This window comes from Thermobia domestica, chromosome 5 (assembly GCF_964235325.1).
Source record: "Thermobia domestica chromosome 5, izTheDome1.hap1.1, whole genome shotgun sequence".
Classification (NCBI taxonomy): Eukaryota; Metazoa; Arthropoda; class Insecta; order Zygentoma; family Lepismatidae; genus Thermobia; species Thermobia domestica.
The window spans coordinates 15,866,062-15,891,807 of record NC_137458.1 but is presented as its reverse complement, the minus strand read 5'-3'; the positions used below and the strand labels follow the sequence as shown (position 1 = coordinate 15,891,807).

General features: G+C 36.4%; 2 protein-coding genes and 1 non-coding gene across 3 annotated transcripts in view; 2 read left to right on the top strand and 1 right to left on the bottom strand.

Annotated features, from left to right (window-relative positions):
• The window catches only part of LOC145685736 (UDP-glycosyltransferase UGT5-like), a 36,905-nt gene extending 22,390 nt beyond the window's left edge, over window positions 1–14,515 (top strand). Inside the window, exons 4-5 of the mRNA XM_081758230.1 lie at window positions 1,225–1,444; window positions 9,942–14,515. Coding sequence (XP_081614356.1) covers window positions 1,225–1,444; window positions 9,942–10,242 — 521 coding nt within the window. The 3' untranslated portion in view covers window positions 10,243–14,515. The remainder of the gene's footprint in view (window positions 1–1,224; window positions 1,445–9,941) is intronic.
• TRNAR-UCG (transfer RNA arginine (anticodon UCG)) lies at window positions 3,756–3,829 on the bottom strand. The gene has a single exon. It is a non-coding gene; the product is annotated as a tRNA-Arg (tRNA).
• A 3,466-nt stretch (window positions 14,516–17,981) lies between the features above and the next one.
• The window catches only part of LOC145685737 (UDP-glucosyltransferase 2-like), a 59,209-nt gene continuing 51,444 nt past the window's right edge, over window positions 17,982–25,746 (top strand). The window contains exon 1 of the mRNA XM_081758232.1: window positions 17,982–19,548. The gene's annotated coding sequence lies outside the window, so the exon portion shown is untranslated. The remainder of the gene's footprint in view (window positions 19,549–25,746) is intronic.

Sequence of the window (25,746 nt, the reverse complement as noted above, 5' to 3'; positions counted from 1 at the left end):
CTTTTGTCTACCGTTCTTTAATCCTCTGTCCTCCAAAGATCTTTTAACTTCTTTTCTGACTCTTCTTTGTTAATATTATGTAACACAATATCAACTTCAAACAGCATAAACCAAGGAGATGCGTCTTTAATACCATCAGATAAGTATCCAGTTCGTGGAGTCTATACTGCTCTTGACCCTTGTCCTACCTTCTTCACACATATCTTGGGCAAGGCGAACCTAGTTTTCTGGCACACCTCTACTTCTCATTCTCCAGGTCGATAAACACTATATGTAGTTCTGTCTTATTTTCATGGTATTTTACCACCATCTAATTGCAAAACTCGTTTCTGTTGTTCCCGGACCTGACATGAACTCGACTTGTTTCTGTTCTGTTGATATCTTCTCATGAAACAGTCTCTCTTCCCAAATCTTAATTGAATCGCTGATTTGAGAAACGTCATAAGTCAGGCACTTACTTCCTGACTCACTGACTAGAGACAAGTGAATGATGATGGAAGAATTGGTGGAATGAGAAAGTCAGAGGAAGCGGGAGTACCCACAGGGAAAACCCACGAACACGGTGTTGTCCACCACAAACTTACTCGGCTGGCATCGAACCAGGGACTCTACGGACCAGAAGTAAGCACTCTACATTGAACAACCGTGCCCCCCACAAAAAAAAAAAATCTTTCGAAACAACAGTCGTACTACTAGTAAACTCTGTCTTATGGATTTTTTCTTCAGAGAAATGTCTGATGCCTTATTGCTAAGTTGTTAATAAGAGGTTGATTTCTGAAATAATACACATAATCATTCGAGCTATTTTCAAAAATATCGACATTTGATTTTACCTTCGAGTGAACTAAATCTTAGTTTTAGGAATAGAGATTTCTTAGGAACCTCTTCTCAAAAGAAACTCAAGTCTAAAATTTAGCTTTGATACGTTGAAATATATAGCTTCTAGGTACTAGGAATGGTATGGAGACTACAGATTGCATACAATCTCAGTGCCGCCTTGATTGACAAAGCGTTACAATTTGTATAAACACCCATCTTAGTACAATTCCTAAACATATCGTCGATATATACTGTGTGATACCTATATTATATTTATCATATGTCCGCTAAAACTGACAAGACTCTACTCTTCGGGTATTATCTTTTTTTTTTTTTTTTTTTTTTTTAACGAGTTACTCTATTACCAGGATTAAGAACTAAGTCTTTTATTGCTTCTTGTTCTAGGTCACCCGAAGATCAAAGCGTTTGTAACGCACAGTGGACTTGGGAGCTGCCAAGAAGCCGTGTACCACGGCGTTCCGTTGGTGGCCATTCCTCTCTTTGCAGATCAAGATTGGAACGCGAGGAGAGCAGCTCATGATAAAACAGCCGTAGTCTTAGATATTTTGGACATCACGGCAGACACGTTGGTTGACGCCTTGAATACAGTTATCAACGATACAAGGTATGTACGTAGGTGATAGTGTTACCTACATGTTCTCTGTACCAATACAACTACTGTCACAACTGGATTTAATACAGGAACTACTTACGATCTGAACTTCCAAAATAATAATAATAATAATAATAATAATAATAATAATAATAATAATAATAATAATAATAATAATAATAATAATAATAATAATAATAATAATGTACTTTTTCCGGCGGTACGAACGGTACGTTATACCTTTTTTCTGAAGTTTTATCAAAAGTATTTGAAAATACAAAATAAATAAATAAATGAAAATAAAGATACAGAAATCGAAACTTGAAAAAAGTCACAGAAATTGTCGGAGATCATCTACTTGAAGATGATGCTGATTGTCACAATGGCTAAAATTTTACATTCGAAGTTAAAGCAATTAACTCTATGGCCAATGGAACCCAGAGGTTCAATGTCGCGTTGACTAAAGCTCTCCATTGACTTCTATCCTTAGGCAACTGGATCCAGTTTCTACTTTGTAATCCTATTTCTGCGAGATCCATCCTAATTTTGTCCTCCCATCTGTGCTTAAGTCCTAGGCTAGTCGAGAAAGTGTTACCCCCTGTAGCGAACGCGGCCAAAGTGGCTATTCAGTAATTTTACTTTCACCAGATGTGTAAATCATCCTGTGAGCCAGTCAGGGTTTCCAGGTCTTTTTGCCAAGTCTAGGTGTGTAATAGTAGGGTTCCAATACTCTGCACAAACCATCTTCCAAGCAGCTGTTTCTTGCTACAATCCCTCTGCCTGGCAACACGTCTTTCTTTTTTTCCTTCCTTTTGAAATCTTTTAAACAGCAGGCGGTCTATTGTTCCGACCCGCACCAAATACGCTCGAGCTGACGTTTTCTCAGCGTTTTATTGCTTTCGCGTTTATGATTAGCCATCTACATTTAAATACATGGTCAGCGTATTCCAAGAGTACGCATGAGCAATAAATACGCTTTGCGATCGCCTCAAATAGCCGGGTACTAAATCTTCCTAATAGTTGTCTTCCGATTGGACTTCCGGTAAATCTTTCATAGCGTTCCTCGATTGCACTTCCTTCTTGGTATAAATTATGCAGTTCCTCGTTATGAAGTTTCCGCTATTCTCCATTCCAGTTCCTCTTGAGTTCTGATATTCGTTTCAGGATTATATTCTCAAATAATTTCAGTCTGCGTTCTTTCCTCAGAGTAAGCGACCATGTTTCGCAACCTCACAGCACAACAGACATGATTATCGTTTTATATATTTTAAGCTTCAATTTCCTCGATAGAACATTACATTCGAAACATTGGCCAGAAAATCCTGAGCTGATAGGCGTATTTGGTGAAGCCGAAATTAGCTGTTAGTATGAAAATTCTGCTTTAAAAATATGATAAAGGTATAATTCATGAATATCTTCAAAAAATAACAGTTCTAGACATTCTATCTCCTCTAAAGTAGGGATGGCCACATTTCCCGGAAAAACGGAAAACGGAAAATATTTTTTCCGGAAACCGGAAAATTGAAAACGGAAGACGGAAATTTTTCCGGAAAAACGGAAGACGGAAAATTTTCCGGAAAAACGGAAAACGAAAAATGTGATTTCCGGAAACCGGAAAACTTTTTCCGGAAATGGCCATCCCTACTCTAAAGTAGACTTGCAATTCTTTCCTGTACGTTTGCTGCACTCAGTATTGCGTTCGATTCCTGGTCGGAGAGCTGTTACGTATTACCGTGGTTCAGTTTCCATCTTAAAAATGTAGGTCCACGTCTCATATAGCTTCGACACCAAAAAAGGGCCGCTAAACTCCACTCAACCAAGCGAAAAACAATATCTTTCAGTGAGTGTTGGATGGGAGTTTTCTCCAATGAATCTTAAAGTCACTTTATTCAAGTCATCTCTGCTTGTACAGGCGACGTATGTACTGATGTTCATTAGGATATTAGGAAACCGTCCCTCATACAGTTTAACCTTGCCAAGTATGCGGATTTATGGATGCTTTGAGGTCGTCATACGGCAATAACAACAAAAGCAAAAAGCCAACTACAGAGAACGCAGGAGACCTGTGCCAAAGGATAGGTTGAAACTGTAGAACTTGCTTTAAGAACAAATTCATGCTGATTAAATAAACAACAACTACTACTATTACTACTGCTACTATTATTATTATTATTATTATTATTATTACGAATAATAATAATATAAAATTATAAATTGATTAGTTAATTACATATACAATACCCTATAAGGGCATTTGGTGGAAGCATTCCTAAAGCTGGATTTCTGATAATGGAGCTACTTTGTTGTGTCTTTCTCGACCGAGTGCCCCCACCGGGAATCGAACCCGGGACCGCTCACACCGAAGGCGAGAGCGTTAACGACTACGCTATGCAGGGCCACACTATAGACTAAAAATGGTGGTAAATATCAAGAAGCCGTTTTCTTCTTTCGATTAACGGTCTAAAGATTATATTTCGTCTCCATCCTTACCTCTCTACTAAAACCGGAAATGGTAGAAATCTACCACAACTTCCGATTTCAATATGGCTTTATATCTTGAGCGAAAACGATAAGGGATAGCGATTAGCGAAAAGTGGATTTTGGAATCGATTTAGCGTTCATCTTACCCGTTAATCCTCTATTCAAACCGGAAGTGGCAGAAATCAACCCCTTCCGGTTTTAAACGGTGATCGTTATAGAGTAAAGCTGGTAACAGACGACGAGAAGTATTTTCCTGCAACCAATTAAACGTCCAAAGAATATATCCCATGCATCTGTAGGGTAATCTCTCTTGCTAAAACCAAAAGTGGATGAAACACTACCACTTGGTTTCAATATTAATTAAGAAAATACCACTCCATACAAACCAAATTCCTTAAGATAATGTTCACGTGACACTGCTGCTTGATTATGTAAATTTCCGAAACAAAAATTAGGCCTAAATAACAAATAGATTAAAGGGAAGGAAGGCGAGGGATATATTACCATACACGAAAATAAGTGTGAAGTATATATTGAACACGATTCGAAACTTTCGAAATGTGGGTGTAGAGAAGGAGAGAAATAGTTTGGTTCGAGTGGAAAACGAATGAATGAGTCTTAGAAATGGCGGGGGGGGGGGGAAGAACAATTTTAGATATTATTAAGAAAAGGAAAAGAAACTTGTTGGGATATTGGTTAAGAGGAACTGTATCATGAGGGGACTGTGGCAGGAAGGAGAAGGCGAAGGAGACTACAATTGATGGACGATATCAAAACAGAAAAATCGTACGTGAAGACGATGAGGTTTGTGGAAGAGCATGGAATATGGAAACTTGTCAGTTGCCTCACGTGATCTGTCAATAATGGCAAAATACCTATGATGATGATTATGATATACTGAATTATGCTTCCTAGCAATTATAAATTCCTGGAGCTAAAAACGCGCCTTTTGGAAGCTCTCACCGGTGATCTAACGGCGAGCAAGAACGCTTTAGCGCAAAAGGTCCCGGGTTTGATTCCCAGTGAGAATGCGTTGAAATTTAAACATGTTACGATGGTTAGAATTCCACCTCAAACTATAGGTCCAATTCTCATATAGCCTCATTGCTGAAAGAAATGCTTAACTTTAATCCAACCAACGAATAAAGAACTACTGGAATATTTCTCCTTTATTGTTTCCTGTACTGACGAAATGACTTTAGTAATCCATTAACCATGACAACGATCAGTGCCTGGTATGACAGTATTTTAGCCTATTTCTGATTCCTACTCATTGGCTGAGGGGAAGGAGTGTTGTAAGGTCACATATAGGCCAGTTACAGGTGTCTATTCTAAAGGTATATATTTCAAAGTCAACCTGACCTCAAGTCCGGATCGTAACCAAAAATGAGGAAGTTAGAGTGGAGGAGCACAAAAAGCTCGTATACCACAATGCACCGAACACATGAATATTTTAAGTTAGGATCACCCAAGTAGATAATTATCTCTTATTGCGGTCAGTTACATTATGGTATTATGACCTTCCGAACTTACCACTAAAACCATTTAGAAGCACTCTTTAACCACCGCAGTACACGCGGAAAGTGGTTTTATTACGTCACGTAATGCCTTCCTGTATCAACAATTTTTTAATGTAACTGAAATTATCGTTATTGGTAGGGACGTAGCCAGAGTTCTGAGTTAAATAGAATAACCTATATATATATATATATATATATATATATATATATATATATATATATATATATATATATATATATATATATATATATATATATATATATATAGTGTTGCCAGCACTGTCTACTTAGGTGACATATTCTACTCTCTGTTTTGCCAGAATTGTTGTTGAACATAATTAAAAAAAAAAAAAGAAAGTAAATCTACATTCAATACCTTCTCGTAAAATAATTAAAACATAAAGTACTATGTTGCAAAACCCAGCAATTGCAGGGAGGGGGACATCCTCCTAGCCTCTGAAATGAAGTGAAATGAAATCTTTGAGTTTTATGTCCCACGTAAATGCCGGTTAGGCTAAAGGAGACGGTGATGATGAGTAATGAATGAAATGGTGAAATGAAGAAAGTGGGAGGAAACGGAAGAACCCCGAGGAAACCCACGCACACGGTGTTTGTCCACCACAAATTTCACTTGACGGGGGGTGGGATCGAACGCGAGACCCCAAGCACCAGAGGTGAACGCTCTACCACTGAGCCACCGCGGCCCCACTCCTAGCCTCTGAGTCGAATCGACCTTTCAGTTGTGTCTTAGTCGATTACAAAAAGTGCATTCATACAGACTTTTAGCCGTTAGTACTTCGAGACGACTATAAGGTTGGAATCACTTTAAGATCTGGAAGAACCTCGCAACAGTAACGAAGATGACTCTCGGCCCCCAAAGTTACTGATGTTATACTTTTATTACTGTTCACTTAACATTTAAGGAACAGCGTGTAAATGGTTTTAAAAAATAACCTTTTCTTAGGGGTATGAATAATTTCAGTTCAATGTGGATAACTTTTTCATTTATTGTCGGATAAGAACAATAAAATAACAATAAAAACAATAACTTTAAATAAATATTTGAAGTGCCCGCCCAAGCCAAGATTTGGGGAGGCCGGTGCTCTAAGCATTGCGTCTTGGTTCTCGTCTGAGACGAGACATGAAGTTTCACAAATCCCGTGGGAAAGACTAGTTCGCTCAAGTCTTTGATCTCAAACACGGTTTTAGTCTTACATCATTCATACTGTAAAAACTATAAATTGATAATAAAGTGGCTGTAGGAACACAGTAACGAAGGTAATATTACTATAATTGATATATAGCTAAGAAGATTACGACTGCACAATATTTGTTGTTTATTATGCTTACAAAATCGTATAACTGTATCTTGAAGAGGCCGCGCCAATCGGTAACCAATAGGATTGTAAAACAGTTTGTAACGCATTTAAGGGGTGGAGTAAAAAGCTCCCTCGTGCCTATGTGCATAGTATACAGACCTTTAGCGTCAGAGACCCGGATTCGATTCCCGGCGGGAACTCATGTCGTTCGGATCCACGTTAAACTGTAGGTACACGTCTCAAATATCCTTGCTGTTGAACGGGCGCTAAATCAAATTCAATCCAGTCCAAACTAGTTTGTAGTATTCATGCTGACTTCGAGAACATTAAAAATTAAACGATTGAATTTCTGGGATGAATAATCACGATGAAAGTTGAAGACTTGTTATTCATCAATTGTGAACCTCCTGCCAATAGGAATTTAGAAGAGTTTTTAAAATTATTTTGTACGTCAGTTGTTGGAAAACAAAGATATCCCTGTTAATAAGTGGACCTGTTACCAGCGGAGACACAGAACTAACAGTACAGTATAAGGATGAATAATAAATTAAATAAAAGGGAAAGCCAATGTAAACTGTTGAAGAACTGGCCAGCGAACTCCATGTCCCCCATTAAAATGTTTATCGTCATCTGTAGGACCTTGGGTACGTGCCGAAACTAGGTAAATAGGTATCCCACACTGTAACGCCTCAATAGAAGCAGCTGCGAGTAGTTATCTGCAGTTGCCTGTTCACCCGTCAAATGCGGGAGCTATTCTCGACAGAATGGTGACAAAGAATAAAAAGTTTATAATCCACTGTATAACGTAACATACAAACTTGAGTGGGTACCTAAAGCGGGGCTGTGTCGAAACAGCACTTTCACCCCTGCAAAGTGATATTGAGTGTTTGATGGGATAATCCATTTTACGTTCTTACCACGTAACTAGACAATCAATGCAGATGTTTACTGTTAGCAGCTGGAACGCCTACGGACTGAGTTGTTGGAGAAACGATCCGCTCTGGTTCATCGCAAGGGCGTGCTCATCCACGGTGATAACGCGTGCCCACACATGGTAAGAAGGAAATGTGCTAAGATCGAGGAATGGGGCTGGGAGAAAATCCTTTACTCGGCGTTTTCACCAGATCTTGCACCAACAGACTGATATTCTTTTCGTATCCTGCGAAATCATCTTTCCAGGAAAACACTGCAAATTGAGGATGACGTACGACGAACAGGGACCCAGTTATTTCCTTCCAAAAACGGTGACTTCTTTCAGCGAGTATTCAACAACGGGTTGACAGGTGGCAGAGTGTTGCGGAGTCCGATGGAAACTGTTTTCCTGATTAACGGTAGAGTCCTAGAGTCCCAGGTGAATTGCCATTATTTACCTCACAGTGCAAAAACATGATATTACTTATGGGATGACCTGGTATTTCCAGGATATCATTAGTCACATACATATTTATTTTTCTTTTCAAATCATCCTCTTTAATTATCAACATCTATTGATTAATTGATTGGAGACCTATTACTTATCTGAATTGCTATGCAGTTTTCTTAAAGGAGTAATGATACAGCGACATTATTATTATTGTTATTATTATTACTATTATTATTATTAATAATAATAATAATAATTATTATTATTATTATTATTGGTGGTGGTGGTGATGGTGGTAGTAGCAGTACAAAGGAAAATCTTTAAGTTTAACGTCCCACGCTTATGCCGGTTAGGCTAAAGGAGACGGTGATGAAAAATGAATGAAATTGTGGAATGAAGAAAGTGGGAGGAAACGGGAGATCCCCGAGAAAACCCACTCACACGGCGTTTGTCCAGCACAAAGTTCACTTGCTGCGAACTGGGATCGAACCAGGGACCCCATACACCAGAGGTGAACGCTCTACCACTGATCCAAGTAGTACAAAGGAATACTCATACACCTTCCATCATAGCATGAAAAAAATCATTCAAATTTGTTTATGTGTCCACGCAATTTGTCTTTCCCTATTCATTTTCCTTTAAATCAAAATTCGTATACAAAGAAATGACTAGAACAAAACGAAAACACAGCTTATCGAAAGATATAATCTTATTTTGTAAAGTAAGTAGTTTACTAAGTAGATTAACATAAATAAGTGACAAGGAACTAAGTCACGTACTACATAATATTTTCACCGACGTTTCACGGAAAAATAAAACTGTTTACTTAGTTCTTCGTGCAAATTCTTTTCTTATTTGTTTTGTTATCACTGGCTTGCATGTAAAAGAATGTGTTGACCAAACTGACAAATCTGGTTTCAAAATCTAAGCTTTAGGATTTATCAGGATGTCTTCTCTGAAAAGCTATAGTTTGTTATAATAGTCAAGTAGTACCTAATTTTCTAGGCGGCCACAGGGCGAAAGAAGACATCGTGACAAATCCTAAAGCTCCCTTCCATCTACGTCTGAATACAGGGAAAGCTTCTTATTTAAAAAGTAAAAAGCAGCATTACTCATGAGTCATGAACACTACGTAAAGAAGTTTGGTTTATATGGCGTGATATTTTCTAAATTTATAATGAAACAGGAAGTGGCAGGAGATTGCAACGACTTCCGGTTTTAGTAGAGAGATTAGGGATGGGATGGATTATATTCCTGAGACTCTAATTTGATTGCAGAAAACAGCTTGTCGCCTTCTATTACCATTTTTTCTCTATAGTGATAAATATTAAGACCAGAAGTGGTTGATTTCTACTACTTCCGGTTTGAATAGAAAGTTAAGAGATAAGATGGTACCTATTTTTAGAACTCTAAATAGATTCCAAAAGACAGTTTCTTGTTATCTATTATCGCTTTGTAGATTAACACTAAAACCGGAAGTTACATTAGATTCTATCACTTCATGTTCCAGTAGAGAATTGGTGAATAACCAGACCTCTTGATTAACAACAATTAGCAGATACAATATTAAATAAGGATGATGGAGAAAAAAGAAATGAAACTACTACCAAGCTACTACGATATCTTCTTGCCATTTTTACAACAGTAAAAGTAAAATTTCTTCTTTTCATGCGAGTAAGTTAATGGACCGAATTTGTATCCCTGTTTCACCGTTTCAATGACAGTAATTTCAATGTGATTTTTAGTAATTGAGGACAAGATATATATTCCCATATTTATTACATGTTCTTACTACAGTAGTAATATACCTATTTTTTGTCTTCCAGTTACAAGGAGAATATCTTACGCAAGTCGCTCATAATAAAGGATAAACCAGTGCATCCGGTCACCTTGGGAGTTTATTGGATAGAATACGTGATTAGGCACAAAGGAGCTCGCCATTTTCGCACGGCTGCTCTGGACTTATACTGGTTCCAAGTTTACTTGCTAGATGTCGCTGCAGTCATTATCTTCATTCTTGTGTCCATTATGTACTTCTTCTGGAAGATCTATCATTGTATGTCCAGCGTCATTGAAATGATTATACCTAGTCCAAGAGAAAGAAGGGAAAAAAAGAAAATTCAGTGAAACATATTTTTTAAAAAAAGTTTTTAACCATGTCTTTACATTTAACGCTGTAGAATAAATACATCATCTTTGGTTTATAAGGGCAGACGTCTCCAAACTACGGCCCGCGGTCCAACACTAATTCAGTTCCTCACAGTTTATTTTAATTGTTGTACAATTTACAAAATAACTCATAGGAAAAAATAATCGGATGTTTTTATACGACCAATTAACAAACATATAAGTGACATACATAATGAAAATGAAATGAAATCCTTAAGTTTTACGTCCCACGGTTATGCCGGTTAGGCTAAAGGAGACGGTGATGATGAGAGATGAGTGAAATGGTGGAATGAAGAAAGTGGGAGGAAACGGGAGAACCCCGAGAAAACCCACGGTGTTTGTCCACCACAAAGTTCACTTGGCGGGGGCTGGGATCGAACCCGGGACCCCAAGCACCAGAGGTGAACGCTCTACCACTGAGCCACCGCGCCCCCCAACATACATAATGAAACTGAACATTTCAACTGTAATTAAAGATATGAAATTTATCATAAAAACTTACAATAAATGACGTACATTAAGTAATTCTTGTAATGAAATTAAACATTAGTGAAAATTGAATCAAGGTATTATGTAGTCTAAAAAGTAGTTATCATATTGCCAGGGCCGCTTTTCCGTTTAGGCACGCTAGGCACGAGCCTAGGGCGCAAAAGATTTGGGTGTGCAAAAATTTGGAGGGCGGAAAAAGAAGGAAAAAATACACTGATGCAGAAAACGTCATTTCCGTTCCGGTTGAGCTACCTGCTTACAAACAAACTAGATCTCGGCGGCTAATGTAAATATGATACGTATAATTTTACTTTTGTTAATTGAAAATATATTACTTGAGATTTATATTACTTGCTGAGGATAAGTGGTAGGAGAAAACAAACTATTAACTGTACAAATATTAGGAAAAATACGTGTTTTCTGCTATTAGCTGACAAAAGGCGAGACTGTGGAAATTATTTCTTGTGCACTTTTTAATTATAATAATTTACGATACAACCACCGTCCATTTAAAACTACTAACTTATCATTCAATACAATAAACTGAACATCGACATGAAAGAATAATAGTAATAAAAAATGAAGACTCGCTGTAGACAACAATGTAAGTGCCATCTTGGAATTGTTTCACTTATTTTATTTGTTTAATACGTTTATGCCTTAGTTAGATTTTCATAATTGGTTATAGTCTATGCTAGATTATATTTCTAAGCAATCATATTTTCTATTTTGTGACGCTTGGGTACAATTTACTATCTTTTGTCACTACTGTTACAATGACTTTTGTTGTTGGCACTTGCACTGTTTTTCACAGTGAGTCTTCAATTATAATATACTTTTGATGAGTTCAATGTATTACTATTAAAAGCGCGCCTAATAAATTTCAATCTCCTGTACATGCATGGAAAAGTGTAAGAGAGTTAAGGGAAAATCCCTCCCGAACTAAAACTGGCAACGTAATAACTGAAGGAGGAGGGTGCTCTGGAAATTGTGGGGGGTCGTAAGAATTTAAAGTGCCTAGGGCGCCGGGGAGGTTAAAAACGGCCCTGCCTATTGTGTTAGTGTTCCAAATCACAGGGTGTATCTGCCGCAGCAGGACTAACTTAACGTCATTTGACCGCTGAGGCTAATAGATGAGTAAAAAAGTGTTGGAATTATTAGAATGAGACATGAAGGATTGAAGACGAGTTAATTTTCCACAAAACTGCGCTACATTTTACTAATTTTAGTTTGATAAAGGCGCAAATGTATTTGTAGGTTTGTGAAGAAATTTGTACTGTCTGTGGGCAAGATACTTATCAAAAAGTAACACTCAAAAGTTAGCTCATTTGTTTTGGTTCTGTATATTTCGATGCCCAAGGTGCTCTTCGTATTAAGTGACCAATCACAGAAAAAGAGCATGATATGCCGGCAGAAATTCAGCGAGACCGGCATGTAAATAGTCATGACATCGGGATTGACTTAAACATCCACCAAAACAGTGTTAAAACATTTAGAGCTGAATGTTTTAATCCCTAGGTTATATGCAACCCACTCAACTGTGTTGAATTTCTGGTTGCAGCATACTGTAGGATAAGTTTCTTTATCAGGCGCTGCAGGAATTGTTCTGATTTTTTGGAACAATTAAATCATTATTAATTTTTTCCTCAAATATTTTATATGTAAAAACATTTTTACTTTAGTATAGCTTGTTCGATTAGTGGAAAACACATCGAAAAATAGCCAACGGTACTCAAATTAATCGCTAACAATCCTACAAACATACCTACATACAAAGATAATAAAGGTCAAACTGAAAATTTCCATTTTTAAAGTCTGTTGAAAACAAAAAAATGGTGGAAATGTGCAACGCTCAGTTAAGTAGTAAATACTTAAACAGAGATTTCGTTCATTTTCTTTATATTAAATTTTAAGATCTGACCACTATTTTAACTTTATGAAAGAATCTGTGTAATACAAGGATTTTTTTCTTTTAATGTATGATTTCAACATCATTCTAGACCGCGTGACAGATCTAGTCCGGGGCCGGGGGCCTAGCTCCTCTAGTTTTTTGAGCGACAAAAATAATTATAAATATAAATGTATAATAATAAAAATAAAATAATAAACTTATAATAATAATAATAATAATAATAATAATAATAATAATAATAATAATAATAATAATAATAATAATAATAATAATAATAATAATAATAATAATTCTACATTTTTCCAAGTTTATAGTAAGGGGGTTGCCTTTTATTCTTTATTAGATTTTTTTTTTTTTAGATATAGTTTCAGTTCTAATTTTTCTGTTATGCAATTAATAAAACAATACTTCACGTCCAAAATGTGAACGTCCAACGTAGCCATAATATCCATCAGAAGAGAGTTAGATTGGAAACTTCTGCAGATCCCATGAAACATTGTAAACTCATGATATGCCTATTACAGTCTGGGTTCTGGTTGCCCTCCTCCAGTTTTTACTTTCTAGATACACTTTTGCCTAGATCGAAGGTGAAACACATGGCCACGTGCTTTTTTTTTTAAATTATTAAGAGAAACTAGAAATATACTACTCAGTTATGATAAGAATATGTATTAAGTCTCATTTTGACCGTTTTAATTATTTTATCTAACCATAGAACATAAAATTAGCATGTAAAATACTTCTGGTTTGGCATAATAATATGCGAGTAAGATGCAAAAAAATTCTTCTGGATACTTGCGAACAAGTTCAATACGCGTAAACTGTAGTAGCAAATTGATTATTGGCCCGGAGGTGCAGTGGTTCAGTGGTAGAGCGATTACCACTGATGCATTGGGTCTTTGGTTCGATCCCAGCTCGCTCCAAGTGAGGTTTGTCGTGGAGAAACACCGTGTGCGTTGGTTTTCTTGGGGTTCTCCCGTTTCCTCCCACTTTCTTCATTCCACCATTTCATTCATTTCTAATCATCACCGTCTCCTTTAGCCTAGCCGGCATAACCGTGGGACGTAAAACTTAAAGATTTCATTTTGTTCCATCATCATTTCTTTGCCTGTGTCATCATGCTCAAAATTGCTTAGGTAAGTACCTAATCCCGTTTCACAGATACTTTTCAATAGACATGAAGATCACAGTGCTGTTTACGTTCTGGAGATACGTAAAAACTATTAAAGTTCGCAACTCTGCTTAAAATATGTACTTCCAAAAACTTGTTGTAATTACACTTACCAAAAAAGTATTGTTGTTATATTATTGTAATTTATAGAAGCAAAGTAAATAAAAAATAGCATTAATAAAAAGTTCCCACAAATACGCCATTTTAAGTAATATATCAAATTTCAGTACTGGTTTTAAACCTCCCGAATGATTTGAGATATCAAGCTAGTGTAAATAGCATAATAATCATCATGTCTGTTGAATAAAAAAATGAACTTATTTAAATGTGATACTTATCGAAGCACTTTTTCGAAAAAAAGTCTTTTGAAAATGTAAAATTTTCACTTCATTATAAGTTTGTTTATACTTGTCCGAAACATGTTATGTAATGACCGTAGTATTCGACATTAAGCTACTTTCTTTGGATGCGCATTACCGTGTTCATCTCGCTTGTACTATTACTGTTGTAGAATCTCCAAAATTTGGTTGTTTTTTTGATGTTTGTGATACCGCAGGGTCCTTAATTTGCAACACTTAATAACAAATGTGGTATTGTAAGTTTGAAATATGTACGATACCTGATACAATAGTGCAATTAAAAATATTACTTTATGTTGATTGGCAACACTGTTAACCTTATGGTATCAAAAAGTATACCACACGATGTTCCCCTAAGGATATTTGCATGGTATAAAATTTCAGCTTTTCTTTGACCATTATTTTAGAACTTACACTGGCGTATCCTATATGTATCACCCCATATCTATATACAGTGGCGTATCCAAGGGGGGCTATAGGGGCTATAGCCCCCCCTTGACGGTCAGGTATACACTGGATAAAATGGGCATCAATCCTGCTTTGCACTGGATAAAACGGCAAAATATGATTTAGCCCCTCCCTTGATCATTTCCTGAATCCGCCTCTGTCTATATATGCACCATTTGGCTCCATTCACTTGGTTGGGTGAAGTGATTTTTCGGTAATGGTTCCCCTTTGGCACGTCTCACTCGATTGCTTTTTTAAAAGTAGCCCTCGACGGTTTTCATGGGAGTGAGAATATTCTGTCGTACTTATCCCTGACTGAGTCAATTAAATATATGAGCGTATTTTCAAATTGCTGATTTCACATTGGAATATCGTGTCAGTGTTAATAAATGTCGAAAATTTACTGTTTTCTGCTTCAGTATTGAACGACACAGTGAAGAAACCGGTAATAGATAGCGAGAAGCAGTTAGACTAGATTAGGTTAGATTATAATTCGGCTTGTTTTTCAGCAGCAAGGCTGTACGAGACTTGAACCTACACTTTGACATGGAATCCGAACCATATGAGTACCGGCCAAGCAAGAACCAGTGTTTTGATATGCATTCAGTACTGCAAGAATATTTTCCACCTCTGACTTTATTGGAACCGGAGGTAGTAGAAATCTATGACTTCCGGTTTTCATATCAATCTTCATACAAAAAAGGTAAGAGATACCTAGGAATGGCTATTTAATATAGCTTCAGCATCTCAAATAAAAGGTCTGTCTCTAAGCCCACGCCTCTATTATATCCGGAAGTAATAGATCTGCTAATTCCGGTTGTTTCAGTATTAATTCATATAGTTTGGAAGTCTAGCGTAAGTTCATAATGCGAAACGAGCGTCATTTGTTATCACCGAAGTAATACTAGCTCAAGTAAAACTGAACATTGAAGACGCAAATGTCCTTTAAAGAGTTTGCCTTATTCGCTATGAAAGACATTGCGCATAATCGACACACTAGCAAGGCTCGCTATGTTGGTAAAAATAGAATCTCGAGTAAACAGCGAATCTTGAAAAAGAAAATAAAACGCCTGTTACGTTATGCAACACTAACAGACTTACATGTAATATTGGTTGCATACGTACAGGTTCCACTGACTTCTATGACAGAAGTGGTACAGTAAACCTCCGATTATTCGCGATTGCCGCGGGAAAAAAAAAATAACCTTTCCGAAGTCGCTCAATTATTTTTCATAAGTAGTTGCTGCGGACTGACACTCCTCATACAAATAAAACTACGTTCTAAAATATAGAAATAAATTGCATTGTGAAAATCAATATTTCTAATTGTGGTGCACGTTTCGGAGTGCAACTCTACTCTGATAAGCATGTTTTTTGAACAATAAAACATAGTTTTTATGCTGAAATACTGTATTTTTTGTGCGTGTTTGCACCTCTTTCGTAGCCTTGTTTGGGGTTATACGTGATTTTCGCTATCCCCGGTGCCCTTGTCCCCAATTCAGCAGATAACCGTGGTTTTACTGTATTTCAGTGATCAATTCTCCGCAGCACATACTATTCGAGATGTTCTCTTTGCGAGACCTGGACACTGATATCCTAATGGGTATAAGCAACATTTGGTAAAGGCCAGTAAAATTTACCGCAGCGACAGAAACTACAATCTGCCCTAAAGATATATTTTTTGGGGGGACTGTACTTCTGCCCATTTTGGGGACCAACAAAACCAGACGGACCCCAACAAGAATTTACTTCTTGTCATAAATGAACTAAGTCTGAAAAATGTGTTTTATAATGCAACACTGCTTGCATCTGAATACCATGTCATTAAAAGCATGTTGCTTGGAGCGTTAGTTGCATGATTGTACTGTGATCCGAAGAAAACCATTTTTTTTTACTTTTGAAGTTGGCTGAGAAAGTGTGCTAAGAGCATTTTGTACTTTTTAACTAGTCAGGGAAAATTAAATTTCTCTTGAAAAGGAGTCATTCACTCCACCGGCGAACAGCTGTGGGATTATTCATTACTGTGAACGAATGCTGTTGCTATTTCTAAAAAGTAATATTAAGTATAGAGTATTACAATCACAATTTTACCAGTGTTTTTTTTAAGTTACTTAAGCAAGTATCAACATATTACTGCTCTTAAAATGTCAGCGTTCCCTTTCATTTGTTCTACAATACAGTTGACTGCTCCCATATAGCACATTCAAACTTGAGTAGGCATATAAATTCTTTGTGCTTAGTGATTTCTGTGAAACGTAGTGTTCAGAGCTGTCCGGTACAGATGGAGAATCCGTATCCGTTTGAAATTATGTCAAATATCGGCCACATCAAACTTATTTTTTTCCCAAATTTTCCTTAAAAACTATCCAGAGAATTTTGGCCGTATTTCATAATAAATATTGCATTAACAAGCTTATAATATTGAATAAGTAATTTATCTTCAAAAAGGGTACAAGGAGTAGTTTACTCTTAAGTAAGTTTTCTTTCAGACAATCAGATATGTATTTATGCATGGGTCATTGGGACCTGGGCCCAGGGGCAGCATATTAAAAATCGAGCTTAAAGCAGAAAAAAGACTCGCGATACCATATAAATCAATTTGAGATGATCCATTGTTATATTGATGATATGGGTATCTTTCGTGCTTCAAGCTTCAACTGTTACAACCTCAATATCACTCATTGATTGTGGGGCAAACATAGCCTACTATACCAGTGTCCCGAAGAGATTTGTTTAGGGCTTCCTCACTCTTAACACACTTTTGCCTCAATCATGTTAAAATTTTCTCTATCATATTTACTGAAGTTCACCATATTTCAAACTCACTTTTACAGTAGATCATCTTTGACCAAACTGAAAGCTTCTCTGTAAGTATTCTGAAACAATGTCAAGTTCTATTGAAAACCGAAAATTGGAAAAATGAAATTTGTAACTTTAATGGTGAGAATAAGTTCTAAACAGAATTGTCTTGTGTAAGACTTTCGCTTGGCATGTTGTTCTCAGGACTAAAATTACAAATTTCAATTTTCCGATTTTCGGACTTCAAGAGAACTTGGTATACTTTCAGATCTCTTATTCTTTTTTCTGATCGAACGATGTGATAAATGTATGAGAAGAACTTGGCTCTATTTTCCACATTTATGATTTTAATTTTATCTATAATACTCAACTGTTAACAATTGTTCAGGTTAATATGGATGCAATGTTTAATCCCAGATATAAGTGCGAAAGAAAGAAGTTGTAATGTTTCTGTAATTGGTAATGTAAAAGTTTATTTGTACAGTCAGAGACAATATTAAATATAGGCTGGAGCTATCATTTCTTATACCTCCAATTTATACTTAATATTGTTTCTGGCTGTACAAATTATATTTTCTCGCTATGATATCGTATTAAGAGACTTGGCGAATATTTGTCAAATCTAAAAATTTCCATATATTTACAACACACTATATATATCACGGGTGCACCCACGGGGGTCCACCGGACCCGAACTCCCTCCAAAAAACTTAATAACTTAACATATATTTGTACACTTTCTTAATAAAACAATACAACAAGGAAATTATGGATGTAGCATGAAAATTAGATCTTGCACTTTATCTGTAGACTTTCTCTTATAGAAGCAATCTAGTTCTATCATTTTTTTCCCGAAAATATAAGTGGAAGTATTTTACAATTATTTATCGGGTACAGAATAATATTCGTTCAGTACTACATAGTGGTAGTTTGTAATATTGGACCGCCCACAAAAGCTTGGACCCTTGGCCAAAAATTTCTGGGTGTGCGCCTGATATATATTACGAATCCTGAAGTTGAATCAGTTGTCTGAATCCACATTGCCCCAAAGGGGGACATTTTTCCGTTTTCCTAAAATCCCGCCCAGATCAGCTTTACAGCTCGAAAAAGAGAAGGTCCAAGGGCGCCGATTTCTCTGTAAATTTGGGGGAGGGGGGCATTCAAATGCAGAAGGCATATATATGAGGATTTTAAGACAAATCGCATTCAAATAATGCCAAATATTGTATATTCATAAATACAATGAGGGGGCTCATATGAGCTTTGGAGGGGGCACTCCGGCCCCCGAGGATCGGCGCCGTTGAGAACGTCAGGTATCCATACAAAAAGTGCGCATTATACACGGCCAAAAACGAAATATTCGATTGTACGATTATAATTCTAATTTAATCCATCTGTTTCTTGCCCTTCCTATATTTAGAACAGCGGAAGTCTTTGATTAGGTACCTTATAGTTACTCTCATTAATACATACTATTATAATACACGCGTACTTTTTTTCTCATCCAAGGAAAGGTTAACTGCAAGTACCCCGTTTATCACGAGGGACGAGGTCATTGAAATTAAGATTTGACAATGTCAAATCAATCTTTTTTTTTCTTGTTTTTATTAATCTCCAATTTGCTGGGAAGAAAGGTTGTGCCCGGTAGCGTTGCCGATCTTCTGGTGTTTTGGTTTTATTAAAAACATCAAAAGATGCTATTGAACCTTGAGAGAGAAAGTCCTACTGGCACAGAACTATCACGTGGGGGCCACTCCGAAAGGAAAGGACAGTCGGAAGGAGTGTGGATGCAAAAGAAGCGAACAACTAACGAACCAGTCACCGAATAATCAGCTGACAGACTGACTTAGCATACCGTTGCGCTCCCTGGCGAATCATCATTCTCGTAACACAGCTGTCGGTTACGTAAGCAGAACTCCCTCTTCTAGTTTGTCACTGCAATGCACAAATACTCGTAACATATCCAAGAGTAGAAAAGGTGTCGTAAATCACGGTTTTTAGTAGTCTGTGCCATATACCTGTGATATCTTTTTACGTACCCACGTGGGAATTCGTTTGTGGTTTTCCGGATGATTGTCTAACTGCAGGTGAGTTGATACACTCTGTTAATCTTAAATTAAGGTCACTGTCATTCAGTAATAAAGTCTTCCTTTAGCATAATTTAAGTGTTAAACGTGGGGCACAGTGTTCGCAAAGCTTTGAAGACGTTTGACCTTTGTTGGGCGACAGAACAAGATTTTATTTTTAGATTGTTTATCTAACGAAATGACTGTCCTTTACCTTTTGTATCTGTTGCTCGCTACTTCAAGCGATGGTATTCTTCTAGCATTTGGACAGAGGAAATGCAGTAAAACATGCTTTGAACTCGTGCCCGGTTGTTATAGGAACGTTTGAACAACTATTTGTTGTTATTCATGCGAATGTGAATTATATTTCACACTCAGTGCCAGTGGCGTATTTACGATTCTGTTTCGGGGGAAGGGGCTTTGCTAACTTTATTCCGGGAAATGTGAAAATTCTGCAAGATATTTCATTTACTTTAATATAGTGAATAAAATTTCGGGGGGTTAAGCCAGAAAGCCCCCCTTAAATACGCTACTGCTCAGATGGCCCCAAAATACTCACTTCAAAATTTAATTATGCAGGTTATTCATTTAATAACTATAATCTAAATATAATGAGAATTTGTTTTAATTTCTATACAGAAAAGAAGTCCTGACTGACTAGTTTATCAACGTTGAGGCCAAATAGCTTAAGCTAGAAGCTTGAAATTTGGACAGGGCATAGGATTTGTGATGTAAGGTTACTAGCAAGAAAAAATTTTTTGGAGATTACACAGAACAGGGGGGGGGAGAGCAGAGATGGCAATTATTACATTAAAATATCCGTATCTTCGAATCTATGAAAGGTAGAGACATTAAATTTTGTATATGGACTTCTTATTTAAAATAATTAGACACGTCTTTCAAAGTTATCTGATATTTCACCCAGTAGTGAGAAACCTCATATTCTATATAATACAGTTATGATGGAATTATGTTATTTTCACTGAGAATGTATTCACTTTTGGAAAACATTAGGGGGTAAAATAACAAAAAGTGTGAAGGAACTAGTCCTTACTTTTGATTATTTCACATGTATGGCAGTGATTGGAGCTGTAGCAGAAACATCTCAAGATGTCAAGCATGTCATTTGTAATTGCGGCATTTACCAGAGGTACACTTATCAGCAGTCTCGGACTGGGGGATATAGGGCAGGCTGGGGGCCCCACTTCCCTTCTCATATAGCATATAGGAGCCTCACAAAGTATACGAAGTTTCATCTTTTTAATCTGATGCGATGGTGGTGGTGGGGCTTTTCTTCATAAAGCTGTTCAGATCCATTTACGCGGAGTTATAGTGCCTCAGGGTGGGGACCTGTTCTGTTTCTTTATGGTGTTGCAATAACTTGTCAAAGACTAACAGAGGGGCCCCAGCAAGACTTTATATAAAAGCCAGTCTTATTTTAGCACTGATGGGCCCCCAATACACATTTAGACAATATGATGCTGGGGCCCCATTTTTCATATTGTTGAAATATATTCTTACTAGGGCACAAACAAAGGGCCCCAAACAGGACTTTACAATACTCTTAGTTCCATTCCAATAATGAGACCCCAAATCTACATTCAATGCTGGGGGCCACGAAACTCTGGGAACGGAACAAACTACAACGAATAACTATGCTCCAACATAGCAGACATGTTTTATTTTACTTTCCATGTTATTCAGTATTTATTGAATATTTAGAGAGGGCCCCGGCAGGAATTCCTGCCCTCCTGCCCAGGCCAGTCCGAGCCTGCTTATCAGCTCCATTCAGGGCAGCACAAGAGATGCTAGTCTTGCGTCAGATCAAAGAACAAGAAAACAAAACATATCTGTGAAGAATGCAAAAGTTTGTGTGCGAAAGTTACACCACATGATTGAGTAACCAATGCCAGTAATCAAGTTAGGATTAAGGACATGTAAAAAATAACTGGAACCCCACACACAAGAAATGCTGCGCTCCGATATGTTTATGCTTTTGAGATATATTTTGTCTGTCTTTCTATATATGTTATTTCAAAGTTGCTAAGACAAAGACTTCTCTGCTTGTAGATATTTGCTTACAAACGTTTTTAAGTCATATATTTTTTTTTCAGAAAAGTAAAATATTGCGATAAATAGTGCCCAATTTTAATAGCACATACCTTTTTTCATCCTGGGGCCATATTGACCCCATAGTACATTGAGCGTAACTTTTTTCATGGTACCAGAGTAGTGTTAATTTTGGATTGTACCTCATTCACAATACTGGATAGTGTCATCTTCCTGGTGTCAAGATATAAAGCTTAAAAGTCCAGAAGGTATAACGTTGTTGGTTTTCCGCGCTTGGGCCTGCTCGTCACTGGGGGTGTGGTAAGAGGATAGCCAATCACCACCCGCCAATCACCGTGCTCAGCAATTCAGGAGTAACCAAGCTGGCAACTCCCCATTAACGTCACTACCACTTTTCGCGGGAAGCCAACGACGTTACACCTTCCATACTATAATAAGAGTATATTTTAGTATAATTTATGTCATGGTTATTGTACAACAATAACTTTTGTTCTGAAAACTCGACATGAGAATTATTTTGTTCAATCAATTGGTATATGTCTCATTTTCGGACATTTCCTTCCCCCTTTCCTTATTCACTAACAATATTGTAGAATTTTGAGAAAGTAAGGGGCATTTAATTGAACTCGAAGAAGAAATCAAGAAGTTAAAACCGTTAAAATCTGCAATTGTGAAAGGAAAGAATACTCGACCATTATGGAAATGAGTTCCTCAACAACCACGAATCAGAGATTATGTCTTTTGCCTTTAGTTGTTCAGTAACCATTTATACTTTAATATTGTTTTAACTGTCATCAATATTGTTCTCGTCTCACCCTTTTCTAATATTTTCTGAATCCTAGTTAATTTTCTCCATTCCTCTCTATATTCATATTTAGAAACTTTCAGAGTTTTTTTTTTTCGCTTTTTCATAGCCCTCATACTTCTGGGTCGTACCGTAACATAATTCTTATGAGAAATTGGATTAATATTCCCTTAAGTCTGTTAAGGGACCTTTAAATACACTTTTCATATCTTCGATGTTCTTCTCAGTTTTCCATCAAGATCTCTAATACCACAGGGAGCACGGTGGCTTAATGGTAGAGTGCTTTGCTTACCTCTGGTGTATGGGGTCCCTAGTTTGATCCCCGGGTAAGTAACTTTATGGTGAAGAACATCGTGTCTATGGGGTTTCCTCGTGGTACTCCCGTTTCCTCACATTTTCTCATTCCATCAATTCTTCCATCATCCACTTCCATCAGTCCCTTATTTTCAACCGTTGTCCCGTTTTTATCTGATTCTCAAATGGGACGCCTAAATGTCCCGTTTTTAAGCAAAAATAACCCAGGGGTCCAGTAATTATTATTCAAAATATAAATGGTCAATGCAAATTCTACACTCTTCCGTAACAACACTCATTGGGAAGGTTCAGCTGTGTCTTGAACTTCTGAATGTTCAAATGGGAATTGAGTGTTCTGTGCTTCAAATGAAAATTGAGTTGGAATTCTGAGTGTCGAACTAGCTAAAAGTATTGTTGGGTTGTACTTAAGTTAGAAACGCTGTTATCATTCTTACTTGTATATTTTGTAAATTGAAAACACTGCTGAGTCCCAAAATGCAATGTGGAAGTCAGATATATATATATATATATATATATATATATATATATATATATATATATATATATATATATATATATATATATATATATATATATATATATATAAGCCCCCCCGGTCGCCGATTCGTATGCGTCCCGTTTTTGAAAGTAAAAGTTCTGGTCACCTTCTTCATCATCATCTCCCACTCCCATAACCTAATAAGCATAAATGTGGGACGTTAAACTAAAAGACTTCATTTTCATTTTTTCTAATACCACAGTTGTATGTGAATTGAAGCACATTTATTTTTTTAAATCACTTTTTCATAAGTATAGATTCAGGTCACTTTTGTTTAATTTAAAATTCTACGGCACACCTGAAGAAAAAGAATAGTTTCTCTTATGCATGGCTAATGCACCTTACTTTATACTTTAGATCATTAACAAACATTGTTTACGGAACTGACTATCAAATGACGAAAAACATGAAAATTCTTATCATTTTGAAATAAATAAATAATAAACTTTTCTACATGGGGTGTGCTGTATACCATAATGACTATCTCAAGGTATCTGGTGGTTTTGTCGTGATACACTATTTAAAAATGACTGCTCTGTAATATTAATTTATTATCCATTAAAATACATAGAAGAAAAGAGAAAAAAGTTTTTTCTTTTTTAAAAAATGGAAGTTACTAGGTATATTAGGCAAATTTGATGCATTTACATATATGAGAAAGAGATGAGTAGGACGTAGTGTGTAATGCAGTTGTCCTTGATTTCATGCCAGAGATGCATTAAGATTGAAAATAATAGCATTGCACCATATTGAAAATAATGCTTATGTTTTGGATGCATTAAGAATTATTTGTCGATGATGAACTATTGATCAAAATGGCAATGAATTGGATGTTCATAATTTGATTCATTTCAAACCGACGTAATTAGTGGATAAGTATCCTATACAGGCGGGCATACAGAATTTTTTTGTTGAGAGGAGTCCAATAGTACAAGACACTACTTCTATGTAATATCGAATGTGTGTTATTCTACATCAGAAAAAAAATGATAAGTAATTTTCAAGTATTCAGAAAAAAATATAAAAGGAAGTTGTTTTAATAGGAAAAGAAAGAGCACAGATAATATGTATGACTAAACTTGTAAGGTACACTCATGTCCAAAATGATTGTCGTATATCTATAACTGTCTTCTTGTAAGAATATAATTTGATAATGATTTTGCAGGGTACTTTTAATACTGATACTATGTATATAATCGCGGAATGTATATTTGTGGTAAATTTCATAGGAAAAGAATTATAAATACGAAATTAGAATGAGTAAAACAAAATGTTGCTAAATGGACAAGAACGTTTAATTTTCGTTTTATTGTTCGTATTTGCTGCTCTTCTGACATGAGATTTGCCCTATACATGTCTTTGTTGATTATACACATACTAACATTATAAGAAATACCGGGCGAATTCGTTATCAAATTATATTTCTACAACAACATATTTATAGACATGCGACAATAATTTTGGACATGAGTGTACATCAACCGTTTCGCTGCTAAACAACTATAGTTTATTTAGAAATGTACAAATGTATCGAGTTAACGAAGTAATTTTTTTTGAGGGGTCAGGACCCTGTGGCACCCGCGTGGGTGTGCCCCTCATCCTCTACATGGATCATGTATGTACCTCAGCGTCTTGGTCTGTATGTTTAGTGGAAGTTCCATGTAGTCATCAAAATTTCATCATAACTAATCTTAAATTTAGTGTGGCATTCGAACTATCTTTCTTCAAACCAGGGATTGAATACTGAACAATTTCAACAAAAAGTACATATGATAACTACGCGACTACTCAGCAACATTTTTCTGTTTTTTTTTTTTTTATTATTATTATTTTTATTTTTAAAGATATCGAACTCTATTCATGAAAACTCCATACCAATGAATTACGAAGCTGTTTCATTTCAGTTTTATTAAAATTAATTAAAAAGAAAACATAAATAATAATATACAGCAGTTGTAGAGCGTTGTCACAGTCACAAATTGTGAGTTCAACGCCCTCTGGTGTGTAGGCTCACCTTCACCTTTGGGTCAAATACAGCGCGTGGGGAATAATAATCATACAAAGACTCAAAACCTTAACTTGTAAGTTTCCATTTACCACAATTAAGATCTATGTACATGATTACATACAATATGATGTGTATATATATATATACTAGCTGAAAATACCCATTCTTCGCATGGGGGCTGTATTTAGGAGTCAACGCCTGTGGGAGTATCACCATTCATCTCAGTGACCGCAAAAACTCTGGATTTGATACTAATATCGGTCATTTTGGATTATTTTTACATGTCCCAGTATGCTTACAACTACGTCCTTATCGTTTGCAGTTGCTACAAGCTCTAAAGCCTAACAGACTACGGTTTACGTGCCAACTTTGCAAATGAAATGTTGCTGCATCGCGATGAAGATTTTCAGGATCGTGTGGTCTTCACTTCAATAATGAATCGACATTTCATCTAAGTGGCGATGTGAAAACTTATGACGTTTG